This window comes from Arachis ipaensis, chromosome B9 (assembly GCF_059453495.1).
Source record: "Arachis ipaensis isolate K30076 ecotype BB chromosome B9, ASM5945349v1, whole genome shotgun sequence".
Lineage (NCBI taxonomy): Eukaryota > Viridiplantae > Streptophyta > Magnoliopsida > Fabales > Fabaceae > Arachis > Arachis ipaensis.
The window spans coordinates 42,836,361-42,851,802 of NC_142444.1; the positions used below are offsets into that span (position 1 = coordinate 42,836,361).

Sequence of the window (15,442 nt, forward strand, 5' to 3'; positions counted from 1 at the left end):
AATCCCCAAAGACTACCCAGTCATCGCCCTCTACTTTGACTACACCATCGACTCCTGTGACATCATAAGCGGGAGACCAGCAATTTATCATTATCTCAAACACCAACTACGTTCCTCCTTTTGCTACGCCCCTTGCAGATCCAGCGACAACAGAATTCGCAGTGGGTGATTCCTCCAGTGTCCCCCTGCAGGATGCCCCTCCACCACTGTCCGTCGCATTTCTATATGTTTGTTAATGTTAGATTTTTTCTCTACTAGGTTTGCACGAAATTCCAATGCTTGCACACAGGAGATCTTCAACATCATTAAGTCAATGTACGACCACCCGTGGCTGACCTACATGCAATCTGGGACCAGAGATCGATGGTTTCAGAAGTGGGCAGTAAGAACCCAATAATGTTGAATTAATTAACTGTACTTGAATTGTATTTTATTCTGACTAACTAATGTTGGTGAATCACTTTGTGCAGTTGAAATTCATATGAGATGCGAAGCATAATCTCATGATTAGGAAGATTAACGACCACCAAACAGCTAAACGTTTTCAGCAGATGATGAGTGACGTTCATAAAGGGCGCAACCACTTAACGTCGTGGATCTGTTCAGCCATCAAGAAGGACTTGGAGATCTATTTTACTCATGATGAGAAGTTCAAGTGTCGCCGTCTAATGAATGTCGCTAACAGCACTTCGCCCAAGTCGTCAAAGTATACAGGTGGGTTGGCAACCTTCATGAAGATGAAGAGCAAACTGGTAAGAATTTTGTCATTGTGTAATATTTTAGTAGTTACTTGAATTAGTTGTTTAAGTTATTCATTTATTTTATTGGACTGTGAGGCGACACTAGCGGAGACCTTCAAGAATATCCATACTTTGAAGGCCAACAAGAAGAGATTTGTTGACGAGCGGTCAGCGGCCCATTATATGAGTTTAAATTAATTCTAAGTTTCAAATTTATTTTGTTTAAAAGCAATTATTTAACTGTTATCCTAATTACGATGTGTGTGACACAGGAGGAATACACGCAGATGTTGACGGGCACGACCCACCAATCTCAGCCGCCTAGTGGGAACGACGAAGTCGGCTCCGAGACCTCAATGGTAGATCCTGATAGGATTTGACCTAAGACCGCCTCTGATTCCCATAAGAATCGTCGCTTCGGGTTGGAATCGTTCTTCGCCAGTGGCCTCTGTTTCTCTGTAATGGTGGCTTTCTCTGCCTCTGCCTTTGCCTCTGCCTCTGCCTCTGCCACCAGCCTTGCCGATACTTAGAAAATTGTTGACTTGAGGAAGGAGGTGCAGAAGCTGATACAGGAGCTTCACCAGCAAACGGAACAAAGGTACAACGACCTTCTTGTACTTGTAGGAGGAGTCGTTGCCATCAGCTCGAATTGAAAGAGAAATTGGAGCAACTCGATTGGTTGTAAAAGCAGATGGAGGAGTACAACCAACAGATGCGCGCTGAAGGCAACATGTAAGTTTTTTTCAAAAGCTTGTTTGATTTTTCAACAATGTTCTAATATTTAATGGACTCGATCAATACATATATTTTGAAGTCTTTCTTACCTAGAAGGAAGAATATGTTGAAGAATGATTTGGTATTTGGATTTAGAAGCCTGGTTGAATTAACTAATAGTTGCTCCAGTTTTTCCTTTTCCAATTTATTAAGTACTAAATTAAATAGGTTGTGTAGTAAGAAAGGGCTAAAATGGTAGTTTATGATGATAACAAGATGAGGTAACTGAAAATAAACATAGAAATGAACAGTTAAAGTAGTATGGTAAATTAGGAATGGAAGGGTGAGGTAAATGCATCAAATTAAAACTAAAGGGCAGAGGCGACAAAGAACAAGCCATGCCAAGCGGCAACCATTGGATCAGATAAATAGAATTAAAAATAACATTGAGCAGTTAAACAGGCTACTGCAATTTCTAGAAGGGGACTAAAAGGGAGCACAGCAGACACACCCATTGAAATTGAAAGGATTTTATAATTAAGACACTATCTGATAGATCCATCAAAGTCAAGCAAATAACATAACATAGCTATAAGCTCTCTAGGCACAATTTTAGATTGAGACACTATTTGGAATCCCTCTTCCAGTTAGTCCACCTTCACTAGAAGGATAAAGCAAAGTGTACGGCATCTTAACGGGTCCATATCTGTTCCTCAGTTTCTCATCATTGTTCATTCTCTTCATCCCTTCCTCAATATCTTCAATCTTCTTCCCGAACTTGGCAAATGCTTCTAACGCCTCAGCATCCGACGTCCAATTTTCAGTGTCTCTCTGCCCTAAGTACACCTCATCACTAGAATGCCTAGACAAGATCTCCACAAGTGAAATTCCAAGAACAGCCTTGAACTGTGAAGTGAATGTTTTCAGATAAGTCTTATCAGGATTCGCCAACAGTTCATCATACTCCGGCGTTCCTTTTTCCGGCACCAATTTGCTACTTATGGCTGGACGGTTCGGCGGGTAGCCTCCGTACGGATACTGTCCGAAGTTGATGGCGGCATGAAGAGCCGAAGCGATCCATATAATGATGGTGCATGTTTCAATGAGCTCCTCACGTGTCTGCATCTTTGGCCACCATATCTCTTCTTTCTTGTCACCATGGCCCTTCTCCCTTAATTCCTTCCACCAAGATTGGAGTTCTGCGTCTTTCTTGATTGACTCGTCGTCCTTGTAGTAAACGCTGCAATAGTCTTGAACCCATGTCTTGATGGCGAACCAGATTTCTAGTCCATCAACTGCAAAAGGGTAATCCTCGATCAATAGCTTAAGGCCGTGTGGGCAACTTGAATCTTTAACAGCCACTCCTCTGAAATAAGCAAAGATGCAACATGTTAACACGAAATTCATGGCGATCGAACAATGTCACATAACAAAATTATGAGAAAATTTCATTCCTTTCACTTGAGAGAGATGCTAAAATGACACTCCCCTCTTCTCTATTTGTAAAATGTATATTTTCGGAGAGTGTTATTTTAGCCTCTCTCTCAGGAAATGGGAGTGAAATTTTCTCTAAAATTATTTGTTCTCTTGATTTCAATATGGTGGGTTACCTCTTGAGAAGATCTTGAGGTAGTGCTTGCTCCGGGAAAACCCAATCTTTATAAAGCATAGAGGAAAACTCCATGGAATATTTTGATGTAAAAACTGTTACCTCTAGAGCACCACCTGCATTGATGAGGATCTGCCTTCCAAGCGCATTTATATTCATGGTGTCGCGATAGTGAGGATGTAACAGCTTATAAATCGGATGAAGAACACTAAGCTGCCTGTTCGTCGCGATAATAAACGGCTCGATGACTGCATGAGTATGTAGCCTGTGATGCAAGAAACACAACATCAAATAACAAAACACTTTTACTCTAAATTTCTCTGATGGAGTTATTATTACCAATGGCTTATAAGTTGATGATAGCCGGAGTCGACTACTCCGACATAACCTTTGGCGAGTTGCCACAAGGAATTTTCAACACCTTTTTCTTCGGGGACAAAAACTTTACTTATGGCGCCATGTTGATCTCCCTCGGGATGCGGCAAACTCAGCTCGATGGCGAGGGGCTTTAATGTCCCATTCTTTTGCAAGAAAAGAAGTGTTCTGGAAGCATAAGTCTTTGTAGAAGTGGAGTTTATCCTTCTCAGGTATGGCATTAGTGCATCATGGTGATCCAATATGAATAACTTCCTTTCTATGATTACCTATTGAATCAATACAAATAAAACATTAGATGGAAGGATTTATTGTGAAAACACAGCATCATTTTAAAAATTACCTCATTAATTGTGTGGCCTTCCAAATTACTTTCAATGTGTTCTTTTGTTATTGTGCTGGTTTGATCACCATAGACTTTTGGGTCTAGCTTGCTTGCTGGTGGGAATTCCTGCAGTTTAAGGATGATTGTTTAATTTTTTAATTGTTAACAATTAATCTTAAAATAAAAAGAAAAGATATGAAACATTGGCTTACTTCGAGACTGCGGATCATAACCGGGTTTATTCCGGCCAACATCTCTCTCGCAAATTCTTCGTCTGTTCTCCATGCAAACTTATCCACTGCACCAATATCCCAATCATTCAATAGGAACGGTTTGCACTTTGCAAAATGCATAGTTTTCTATGTTTATAATACCTGCAATCACTTGAGGCAGAGGAAATTTGAGGAACCTTTCACCATCGGTGCGAAAAATTTCCTTCAGCATTTCAAGAGGAACATTATCCCGAATAACCTTAACTACACCCTCAGGCACTTCAAGTCCACCTTCATATAGTTTGAGTACATCTTCAAAGCTGTCAAACTCATTAGGGGTTTTGTCGAATATTGATTCAAATTCCGGTTTGAGAACTTGGACTATAGATTTCAGTGCATATGAGAGAAAATCCGCCAACTTCAAGTGACCAAATCTTTCATCCCTTGGAACATATATGTTTAAGCTCAAAGCAAGATTCAACCTACTCTCATACTTTGGATCTGCCAAGATAACAACCACATACAACATTGATTTTATTCATATCATCCTTGCCACATCAACAAGCATAGAACACAACTGAAAATCTTCCAGAACATTGAACAATCTAGACCTGAATAAAGCACTAACCTGATTTAGCTGGTGCTCTACCGGTTCTTCCTCTTCGAGGGTATGGATATTCGGTGGACCCTCCAAGAACTGGACGAGCATGTTGTGGACCCTTATCTGGATTTCCCAGGTCATTGTAGACTTCATAATCATAGACTCTGTCCCACTCTTGGAGCTGGCCCTTTCCATCCCCTCTTAAATTCTCTAGTTCTTCTTCTCTATACTTGAGCAGTGATATTGGTGTTTCAGCTGGAAGGTATGTCTGCAATTCATACAAAGTTATGTAACTTGTATCACACATTTCTAATGATAACTAATTAAATGCAAGGGTAAAGTATTATTTTAGTCCCAATGTTGAGTCAGGTTTTAATTTGATCTCTAAAATTTTAAACAGAAATGATAAAAAATTTACTAAAAAAATGTATTTATTTTATTCCACATTTTATTCTAATCTAAAAAAAAAAAGAAAGATTCTAATCTAATATAGAAATAAGATAAAAGCGGGTAGCGGGAATCGAACCCGCATCGTTAGCTTGGAAGGCTAGGGGTTATAGTCGACGTTTATTTATCTTTTTTTTTTTAACGTCTCTAATTCAAAACCGAACGTGAAACTTTTGTTTCATTCGGCTCCTTTACGGAAGGGATTCAGAAAAGAAGAAAATGTTTCAAATGGCTTTAATGTTGTCCTCCCGTTAAATTTAACACGAACATTAGTATATTGAAGAGCTAATACCGTTCGACTTAAACATGTAAATAAAATTAACTCACCAACGACCACCAATGTAAAATCTTTTTCTTTGATTCTAGAGCGTTAAAAATTGATTGTTAGAATTTGGAGTTTTGTACAAGAACGAGAAGAAAAAGTGTTATAAAAAAGTTTTGATTATGTTTTTTAACACACGAGAATAAGAAGATATGACTTCACTAATAACGTTATTAACGTTCACGTCACTCATTTCATTAACTATTTGTGACAAATTTAATAATAGAACAACATTAAACTTGTTTAAAATTTTTTGAAACAAAAATAACATGTTTAAAATGTTAAAAATCATATTAGCACTTGGTCCAAATATTAAAGGTCAAAATAATACTTTATCCTAAATAAAACAAGCAGGTCATTGCCATGTTTTACAAAACACAAAGGTCTCAAGTGCATTATTATTTAAACCTCAAAACTGAGGTTAGCTCAGTTGGTATAGATAGTTAATTTAGATTTTTCCTTTCCACTATCTCCGGGTTCAAATCCCCTGATGTACTGAAAAAAAAAATCATCTAAACCTCAAAGAGGATTAATATAGATATTTATCATGTGTAAGTTACCCTTAATAACAACAAACAGTATGACTCGAAATACAAGTATGGAGGGTAAGTGTGTAATTGTACCTTGTTGGAGAAGAAAACGCGGTCGTTTTGATATTTACTAGCAGGGTAAACCCAAGAATTACAAGGAAAGTGAATGACACCATGGGAAGGAACATCTTCAAGTGTGAGGCTTTTAAGGTAAAACTCACTGTGATGGTTGTTCCTAATTAGAAATGCACCTGGTGTTCCTATCTCCTCATTGTCCCAATCAAAAGTAACTGTGAATGCTGCTTCTCCTGCTGTCAATGGTGTAAATGTGGTGATCCAATCTTCCAAGTATGCAGCCTTACCTACCTTCCCCTTCAACCCATTTCCTATACAATCACAAAAACATTCAGATTAAAATTTTAATCTGACGTAAAAATATTTTACAATTACTTAATCTAGATTGTCACGTTATCTAGATCCCACCACCATTTGCAAGTTTAAGATATAAGATAAGGAGACAAGAACAGTTCCATGTTTCGAAGTACGCTTCTAAACTTTTGGACCTTTGACTACAAGATTTTATGATATGGAATTTGACTTAAAACACGTCACAAATGAATTTAAATATCGATCAAGATAAATAAAATTACAAATTGTTCAAAGTGCTTCCTCATCTATATAATGCAAAGCACCAAATTACACTCATCACACAATGAATGTGGTGACTTGGAAATTGGAAAACCAACAAAATAGCAAACAACCAAATGATATCTATACAAAAGGGATATTAAAATTGGCCCAATAAAGTAAACACACATTATATTTTAAATTACACACCTAAATCTTAATATTAGAATAACTATCTGCATACCTAGTAAACTGAACATCCGATATATCTATTATTCACATTGTTTAGTATTTTCATTATCTATCTATACTTTTCCATACAAAATAATTAGTGGTATATATATTACATTAATTTTAATAACACTTTTTAAAATACCATAATCACTATGATCTCCGTAGTATATACAGCATCACATGCACCTACTAAGTGTGAATATACAGATTTTTTAATTTAAAATATAATATATTAAAATGTGTAATATATAGACAAATTATGATTTTAAATACCCATTACATATTTTGGATATACAGACCAAAAAATTATTATTCAAATAATTTAAAATATAAAATTTTGAATTTAAAATTTAGATAAATATAATTTAAATTAACGATTTAATTCAATCTAATATAAATAAATGTATTCATATTATTGTACTTATATTTAAAAATTTTTTAAAATTAATTAGGTAGTACTTTTGATTAATCATATGAATATAATAATATAAGTATATTTATTTGTATTTAATTAAATTAAATCGCTAATTTTAGTTATATTTATTTAAATTTCAAATTAAAAATTTTATGTTTTTAAACTTTTAAATTATTTAAATAAATATGTACATATCTCGAGTATATTGGTTAAGATTTTTATATGACCATATTTCGGGTGCAATTGTGTTTTTCTTTAGCTGTGTCATATTTTGGGTATACAGTTCTCCATTTGTGTATTTAATGGTTTTTGGGTCTGTGTACTTAAAATGTATGATGAATTGATGATAATATAAAAACATAAATATACTCAGCAATATGTATATTGATAAATTTATTTATAAATAAAAAAATCCGTGAATATATCCTAGCATTATGTAATAATTTCTTCAACACCCAGCATGCTAAAATGATTTCAATGAACATAAATAAATAAATAATAAAATATCATGAAAGGGAAAAATAAGTAGACAAGCACATGGTTCCATCCATATAAAGATAGCACCGACGCCCCACTAATAATGATGCTACATTATATTTTTCTATTTCTTCCTTTATTTTTCCCATTAATTCCCAAGTTTTCTCATTATAGCACAACAGCATTGTTATATTGGGTACAATTTAAAGTCATTCTTAATGGTCTTTTATTTTGCTATATTTATAATAAAACTACGAATTTAATATTTTTTCCGATTAAATATATCCAATTAGTTCCTAAAAATTTTTTTAAATTAAATATTTTAATCTCTCGAAACAAATTGGTCTATTTGTTAGGGGATTAATTTATTTATTTTATAATAATATTTATTAAGAATCTAATTGTCTTATAATAAAATTTGTTAAAAAATTTCTATTTAACACACATATTAAATATTTTATTGTAAGTGATAGAAAAATTAAACCATTTGAAAAAAATAATTTTTAAAATAATAAAATATCTAATTTAAAATTCGTTAGAAATTAATTTGAGTATATACTCTTTTCTTCCCCTTATTGTTTAGGTACATTCTTTGTCACTACCACAACTACACTATCTGTGACTGTTATTCTGATTTCATTATATAGATGAGTCAACCTAGATATTTTCTTTTAAGAATTAGAAACGACAATCTATCATTATCAAAGCACTAAAAAAATCCATGTGAGCAAGCATCTATTTCACGGACCAAAATTTCTCCACAAATTTCCAGTTTCGTAAGAATTGAATGAGTCGCAGTTATATTAACCTAAAAGATTTGCTAAGATACTTGTTAAAAAAATAATTATTGAAAAGCATCATGTCTTCAATATATTTAAAGTAGTTTAAAACAAAACCGATAATTATAAACTTAAAAAGATGTCATTGTCATGTGAATATAATTTAATTTATAATTTTTTTCTTTATCAATTTGTCAAACATTTTTAGAAACAAAATATAATAGGAAGTTGTGAAGTATCAAAACAACGACCATTTTAGTATTTTTATATTTCACACCAATAAAATTGACAGGGCCTGACCAATTCTAATTTTGTTTTCATACTCACTGGGAATTCGCAAAATGTGAAAGTGTTAACTCTTAGCTTATTTGACTTTAAATTGTATGGGGTATGTATATTTATTATAAGATTTATTGTACGTACCATTCAAACATAATATGATGAGAACTTATGTATATTTATTTTAAATTCTATAAAGGCAAAACAAAAAATTATATATTATCCATTAATATTAATGAAGAGGAGGGGGTTTAATTTGATATGCAATTTTTCAATTCCAAAATATTTCTCTATCTAATTTTTCTCTCTAATAACTTTTATACTATAAGTATAAACAACAAAAAAGAACTAGTCACTAACTAAACTACTACCGATTATATAATTAATTTTCACAATAAAATCTAATAACTTATTTATAGACAATAACATTTAAATAAAAAGTAAATTAACAAGCATGTATATAAAGTTATAAACCTACTACTATCACTTGATCACTTAAAAATTTAAAAGTTTTTAATCAACACAAACAAGTGATTAGATTATAAATTTATCAAAATGAATAATAGAAAGAAAATTCTTCCATTTTCCAATTCTTTTTTACCATGAATAGTTATTTTGACCATTAAATTTGAAAAACGAAGAGAAAAAAATAATAAAAGAGAAGAGAATGTGAAAATAGATAAAAAGAATAAGGAAAAGAAACATCTCCTTCATATAGGAAATAAGAAATTCCTATAATATAAATACTTTTCTACAATTGCATAAAAAATAAAATTCTTTATCATATTTACCAAAACAATACATTGATGTTGTTTTTATAAAACCATGGGCTGAATAACTAAAGGAACCTGTTGTATGTTGAGCATTATTCTCACAAGAAGTGTTGACTCACATTATTTTTAGTTTCATCATTGAACGAGTAGTACAATGAAGACGAATTGAAAGATTTCTTCAAAATAAAAAAAATTGAGAAAGAAGACGACACTTTAATTTTGTTTTATTTATTTATGATCAGTTATGATATGTCACTTGATCAGCACGCTATAGACCCAAAAGATAAAATAAAACTAATTATTCAAATAAATTATTAAACTACAGTGTCAATCATCGGAATATCACAATTCCCAATACCAAACAGCAGTATTTGAACTTGGACTAGATATAAAGTGCTAAGAAATATAAGATCTCATAAGATCAATAATTGCTAAAAATGTATATTCAACTACTTGGAACTTTAGACAGTGTTTACCAAGAAATTGATTTTTTTTTCTTTTATTATTATATCCAAAAAGCCTGACAATTCATGTTTAAATGTTTTTTCACCAAAGTTGGTGCATGGCCTAAAAGTAATCGAATTCATCTTGAAACCGATGAAACCAATTTTATATAAAAAAAATTGAATTAAAAGTACCTATAGGCTATAAAGAATAATTAACTAAATAATTTTATAAAGAATAATGAATTATGTTCATGATTATTTTAAAAGTACCTATAGGCTATAACATAAAGAAAAAAAATGTTAAAAGAATATAAAAATTTAAGCCCCCTTTTATACAGTAAAATTTTTCTTAAGACACTAATTAACTAAATAACAACAAAACTAAAGAAAGCAGTTACTACAATGGAAAAAGCTGTAGTGAACAGAGCGAAATCATTATCGAACATTTGAACTTTGAAGTAATAATTAACAAACACCCAAGACATAAAAGAAGAATGGAGAAAAGTTATACAATCCTTTTTTTTTTAATGAAAAAAAAAAAGAGAAAGAAAATGATTGATAAGGAATGTAAAGCAGAGAAGTATTTATTGCAGGCGTCCACATTTTCTCAAAAAATGTTTGATGAAAGTATAGGGTGTTTATGTTAGGATGATTATAGTAATTATGACATCTTAAAAAATGTCTTGGAATTATAATAACGTTTATGTTACTAAAATATAAAAAACATAATTTTAATTTTAAAATATTTGCATAATTACTGTAACTAATATAACTATAATTACCGTACATTTCCCCTTGATAAAACAGTATACCAAAAACAGAGAATACCAAAAGATCGAATTGATTGGGTGCTATGCTACTAAAATTTTTAGAATTCTTCATTCTATATTTAAGTTATAGCTATCTAAAAATAAAAAATAAGTTGTTGAGCAAAGTAACTAGCAGATAGGTGGTCCAAAATAACATAAAATTAGATAAACCTCATATCATATTAGAATTAAGATTAAATGAGTTTAATTAAATCCAAAAGTCAGTTCAAGCGGTAACTCTTGAATAATTTCTTGAAGAATCTTCAGCAGAAAGAAAGGAAGGAAGGAAGGAAGGAAGAGAACTAACCATGATCATCAGCGTTGACGGCACTTATGAGTTGGAGAGAGACTCGTTTTCCGAGAAACTCATGAAGGCGATCGAGGAGGGAGGCACTGAAATCGTTGAAGTCCAACACGTTCTTTTTCATGAGCACCACCGTCCCTTTCACTGTCTGGCGGTGGTTCTGCTTGTCGCCTCCGCCAGTGACAGCGTCGATGATGTTCTTAAACATGTTTCAGAGAGAAAACAGAAACCTTGGCAGTTTAGAATGAAGTGAGAGAGCTTATTTTTGTTAGTGTGTGGTGTGAAGGAGTAACATGACATTATTGTGCCATTTATAGACACAACCGACTCACTCTGTTACTGTTCGCTAGCTAGGACAACAGTTATTTTGAACGAAAGGATTTATGAATATCTTTTGCCACGTTGGAAATAATAGTTTTGTCAATGTTTTCATGTGTGTCTTCCAAACCCTTAAATAATTTTGTCCAAATATTAATAATTCAAATGATGCAAATGTAATCATTTTTATCCACTTCAACACGGCTTGCTTTTTTTTTTTTTTTTAACGATTCTCTATCAAGTATCATTTGAAAAACTAAATTACTCCTTTCTTTAAATAAATATTAAAAAATTAAATTTTATTTATATAATAATTTAATAATAAATTTTTAATAAAATTTTAATTTATAATAAATCAGATTGAGTTAAAAAATAACAATTATTTATAGTGTGTGGAGAAAATTAGAAAGACAGATTGAGATTGTGAATTTTCTAACGCCTCAGACAGTGATAGATATAATATAAACTTCATCAAACAATACTGAAAAGAGATTGGTTAATAGTTCACTGCAGTGGTGATGAAGTTCTTTCAGAGCGCTAAACTACCAACTGATGCGAATGTCACGTGAATGACACTAGTTCCGAAGTTTGTGGCTACCAAGGAGACCAAGGACTTTCAGCCGATTAATATGGTGAGGTGTATGTATAAGGTGATTTCGAAGGTTTTGTTGAGAAGGATGAGGTCAGTTATGTCAAATTTGGTAGGAGTGATATAGAGTGCTTTTGTGAAGGGTAGAAAAATTTATGATGGTGCCCTTATTGCCTGTGAGACGGTTCAATGGCTCAAGACGCGAAGAAAGAAGGCGACAATTATCAAGCTGGGTTTCCAAAAAGCATATGATAGAGTCAGATGAAGTTTTATGGATATTGTGCTACAGAAGATGGGTTTCAGACAAAGATGGAGGAATTGGATGAAGCAGTGTGTCTGTACGGCTACTATGTCAGTTCTGATTAATGGGTCACCATTCAAGCCGTTCAAAATGGAGAGGGGCCTAAGACAATGAGATCTTTTATCTCCTCTTCTGTTTGTGCTTGTGGTCGATGTATTGCATAGGATGTTGGGGGAAGCCGTAAGGAATGGGCGCATTGCTTCGTTACTGGTTGGGAGAGATCATATTGAACTGCCACATCTCTAATTTGCAGACGATACTATCTTGTTTTGTCCTCCGGAGACAGAGACAATTGTGAATTATAAAAGGCTGTTGCGTTGTTTTGAGTTGATGTTTGGTCTGAGTATTAATTTTTATAAGTCGAATTTGATCTCGGTTAGTTGTGAGTAGAAGTGGGTGGCGCGTGTATGTGGCCTACTAGGGTGCAAGCAAGCTGTCTTACCTATTAGATACCTCAGAATTTTTTTAGGAGCTAATTTGTGTTTAGTGAAGATGTAGAAACTGATCATAGATAAGGTGGAAGAGAAGCTCAACTTATAAAAAGTGAAGGTTCTAAATAAAGCAGGTAAGCTAGTTCTCATCAAATCGGTGTTGAATAGCCTACTGATCTATTATCTTAGTCTGTACAAGATGTCGAAGACGGTCGCTGACATGTTGATTGCATTACAAATGAGATTTATGTGGTGTAAGGAGGATGGTAATTATGGTCTACCTCTAATTAAGTGGGAAGTTAAGTGATTCCGGTACCAAAAAAGGACGGGAGTTTGGGAGTCGGAGATGCAGTGCTCAAGAACACAACACTTTTGTTTAAATGGTGGTGGCGGGTTTTAAAGGAGGACTGTCCGTTGTGGAAGAAGAATGTTTGTTCTTGTAACAATTTGAAACCTAATGTAATGCTAGTAAATCAGACTTTACCAGTAAAAGGGGGTCCGTGGAAAGACATCTGCCAATTGAATATAAAAGAACAACAGGTGAAAGAAAAAATTATTAGTGGGCTGATGATGGAAGTAGGGAATGGAAGAAGAACTCTTTTTTGGAAAGATAATTGGGTTCAAGGTGGTCCTTTAAAAGTGGGTTTTTCAAGACTCTTCTCTATTTCAAACTAACAAAGATCTGTGATAGGGAACTGTGAATTTTGGGATGGGTTAAAGTATATATGAAATTTTTATTGGAGAAGAGAGTTGTTCCAATAGAAGTTGAAACTCGTTCATCAACTTCATGATAGGTTAAGGCTAGTGAAGCTTTCAACTGGTAGAGAGTATAATGTTGTTTGAAAATTTGATATTAAATGTGTTTTTTCTACTAACTCTTTTGTGCAAGTGTTACATTTAGAGACTCTTTCGGAAGAGATTACGAACTATAGTTTTACAAGTTCAATTTGGAGAGGGTTAGTACCTCCGAGAATTGAGCTTTTCGGATGGTTTGTTCTAGTTGGTAGGATGGATACTAAAGAGAGGTTGAATAGATTAGTTATTATTTATCAGAGTGACAATACATTGTACTGTGTAAAAAGGAGATAGAATTTGTTCATCATTTATTTCTTTTTTGTGAGTTTATGTGGCAGATGTGGTGCGCTTGGTTGAGGTGTTTTAATAGAGTTTGGGCCATCTCTAGAACTATTAAAGAACTGTTTGAGAGTTGGACTAGCATGCCTAATAGAAAAGAGGAGTAGAAGATGTGGCTGACTGAGTTCTTTGTAGTGATTTGGAATATCTGGTTGAAACACAATGATAGAATTTTCAACAATAAAAAAACAGATATTAAAATCATACAAAAAAAGACATTTTTGAGCTACAAAAAATTGACTGGTATTGATTTTTTTTGTTATTAATGACAATGTCAAATATGACAGGAGATTAATAATTTTTGTATTCAAATTTACTTTGTTGTATCTGATTTATTTGTTACTCTATTTTAGTGTGTTGAGCTTTTTTTATTTTAAAAAAATCAATTACTTTAAATATATATAAAAAATTAATCACTAAATTAATAACTAATATAAGACTAAAAGTGAAAACATTAAATATGATAAAATTAGTAGTGTGAAACACATAAATACCGTATAAAATTTTTTTGTTGAGCGCCAAAAGCTTGTTTGTATTGGGGGTGAAAAGCAAAGCTTTTCATTGGGGCTTTTATTTGCCAATTATCAGGGGTGTTCATGGTTCGGATTCGATCCGTATATTTACTGTGTTTATCCGAATCTGATCTGAAAATTGTGGATATAGATCCGATCTGCAAGGCTTTCGGATTGGATCGAATCGGATCAGATCCGCACACTAATCGAATCGGATTGCGGATTTTGTGTTGGTATTCGCATATCCGTGTATCTGCAAAAATAAAGAAATAAATAAGTAAATATTCTTTTTATGTTTTATTTCAACTAATAATTATCATATATGTATTATTTTAATTTATTATTTAAGAAAAGTATGTTTAATATTATTTTAAGAGTAAATATATTTAAAAGAATAGAAAAAATGAATTTTATTGATATGTTTTTAATAAAAATAAGCTTTTAAAAATATTTTTGTATTTTGCGGATATATCCGATATCCGATCCGATCCGATCCAATCCGCAAATATGCGGATATTGAATCCGATCCGATCCGATAATTTTAGTGCGGATCGGATCGAAATTTTAGCCATATCCGATCCGATCCGATCCACGTTCATCCCTACCAATGACTCTTCCGTTCAATTGAATTATTTTTAATTTCTCCTTTTTGTTTTAGAAAAAAGAATTTTCAAGTTACGAAAATAATATTTATATTATCAATTGTTTTTTTATATTTGTCCTCATATTTCATGTTTAGGACTTAAAGTGAGATGAATCAATCACAGTTTAGTAAATGACTTAAGTACCTTAAGTTAAAATTTAAATATAAACTAGTTATTATTATAATTTAATCCCTTTAAATTGTTTTAACTTTGAACCAAAATTCTAATTGAAACCAATATTAAACCCATTTTGTTTTGATAAAAAATTTTTGATACAAATTAATTTAAAATATCAATTATACAGATTGATTACGTAAATTAAATTTTATAAATTAAACAATAGAATTATATAGTCACCAAAAAACAATAGAATTATATTATATGAAACATAGAATTATAATAATTAATCACAAACCATCTTCTAATAACTATAATAATAAGGAACGAATTTAGTACGATATTTTTTGAAAGAAAAACATTATGCACCTCTGATTA

General features: G+C 32.5%; 1 protein-coding gene across 1 annotated transcript; it reads right to left on the minus strand.

The window, feature by feature from the left end:
* Positions 1-1,841: 1,841 nt before the first annotated feature.
* On the minus strand, positions 1,842-11,443 carry LOC107617884 (putative linoleate 9S-lipoxygenase 5). Its single transcript, XM_016319760.3, has 9 exons — positions 11,022-11,443; positions 5,969-6,261; positions 4,604-4,844; positions 4,138-4,476; positions 3,976-4,061; positions 3,782-3,889; positions 3,403-3,707; positions 3,065-3,328; positions 1,842-2,820 (listed from the first exon to the last, which is right to left on the minus strand). The coding sequence occupies exons 1-9, from the start codon at positions 11,224-11,226 to the stop codon at positions 2,067-2,069; spliced, it is 2,595 nt and encodes an 864-aa protein (XP_016175246.1). The 5' UTR covers positions 11,227-11,443; the 3' UTR covers positions 1,842-2,066.
* Positions 11,444-15,442: the final 3,999 nt, after the last annotated feature.

Coding starts and splice junctions, on each gene's coding strand:
- LOC107617884 (XM_016319760.3), bottom strand. CDS start 11,226: ATGTTTAAGAACATCATCGACGCTGTCACTGGCGGAGGCGACAAGCAG. Junction 3,708..3,781: donor AAGGCCACACAATTAATGAG/GTAATTTTTAAA, acceptor TTGATTCAATAG/GTAATCATAGAAAGGAAGTT. Junction 2,821..3,064: donor CCTCAAGATCTTCTCAAGAG/GTAACCCACCAT, acceptor TGCTTATTTCAG/AGGAGTGGCTGTTAAAGATT.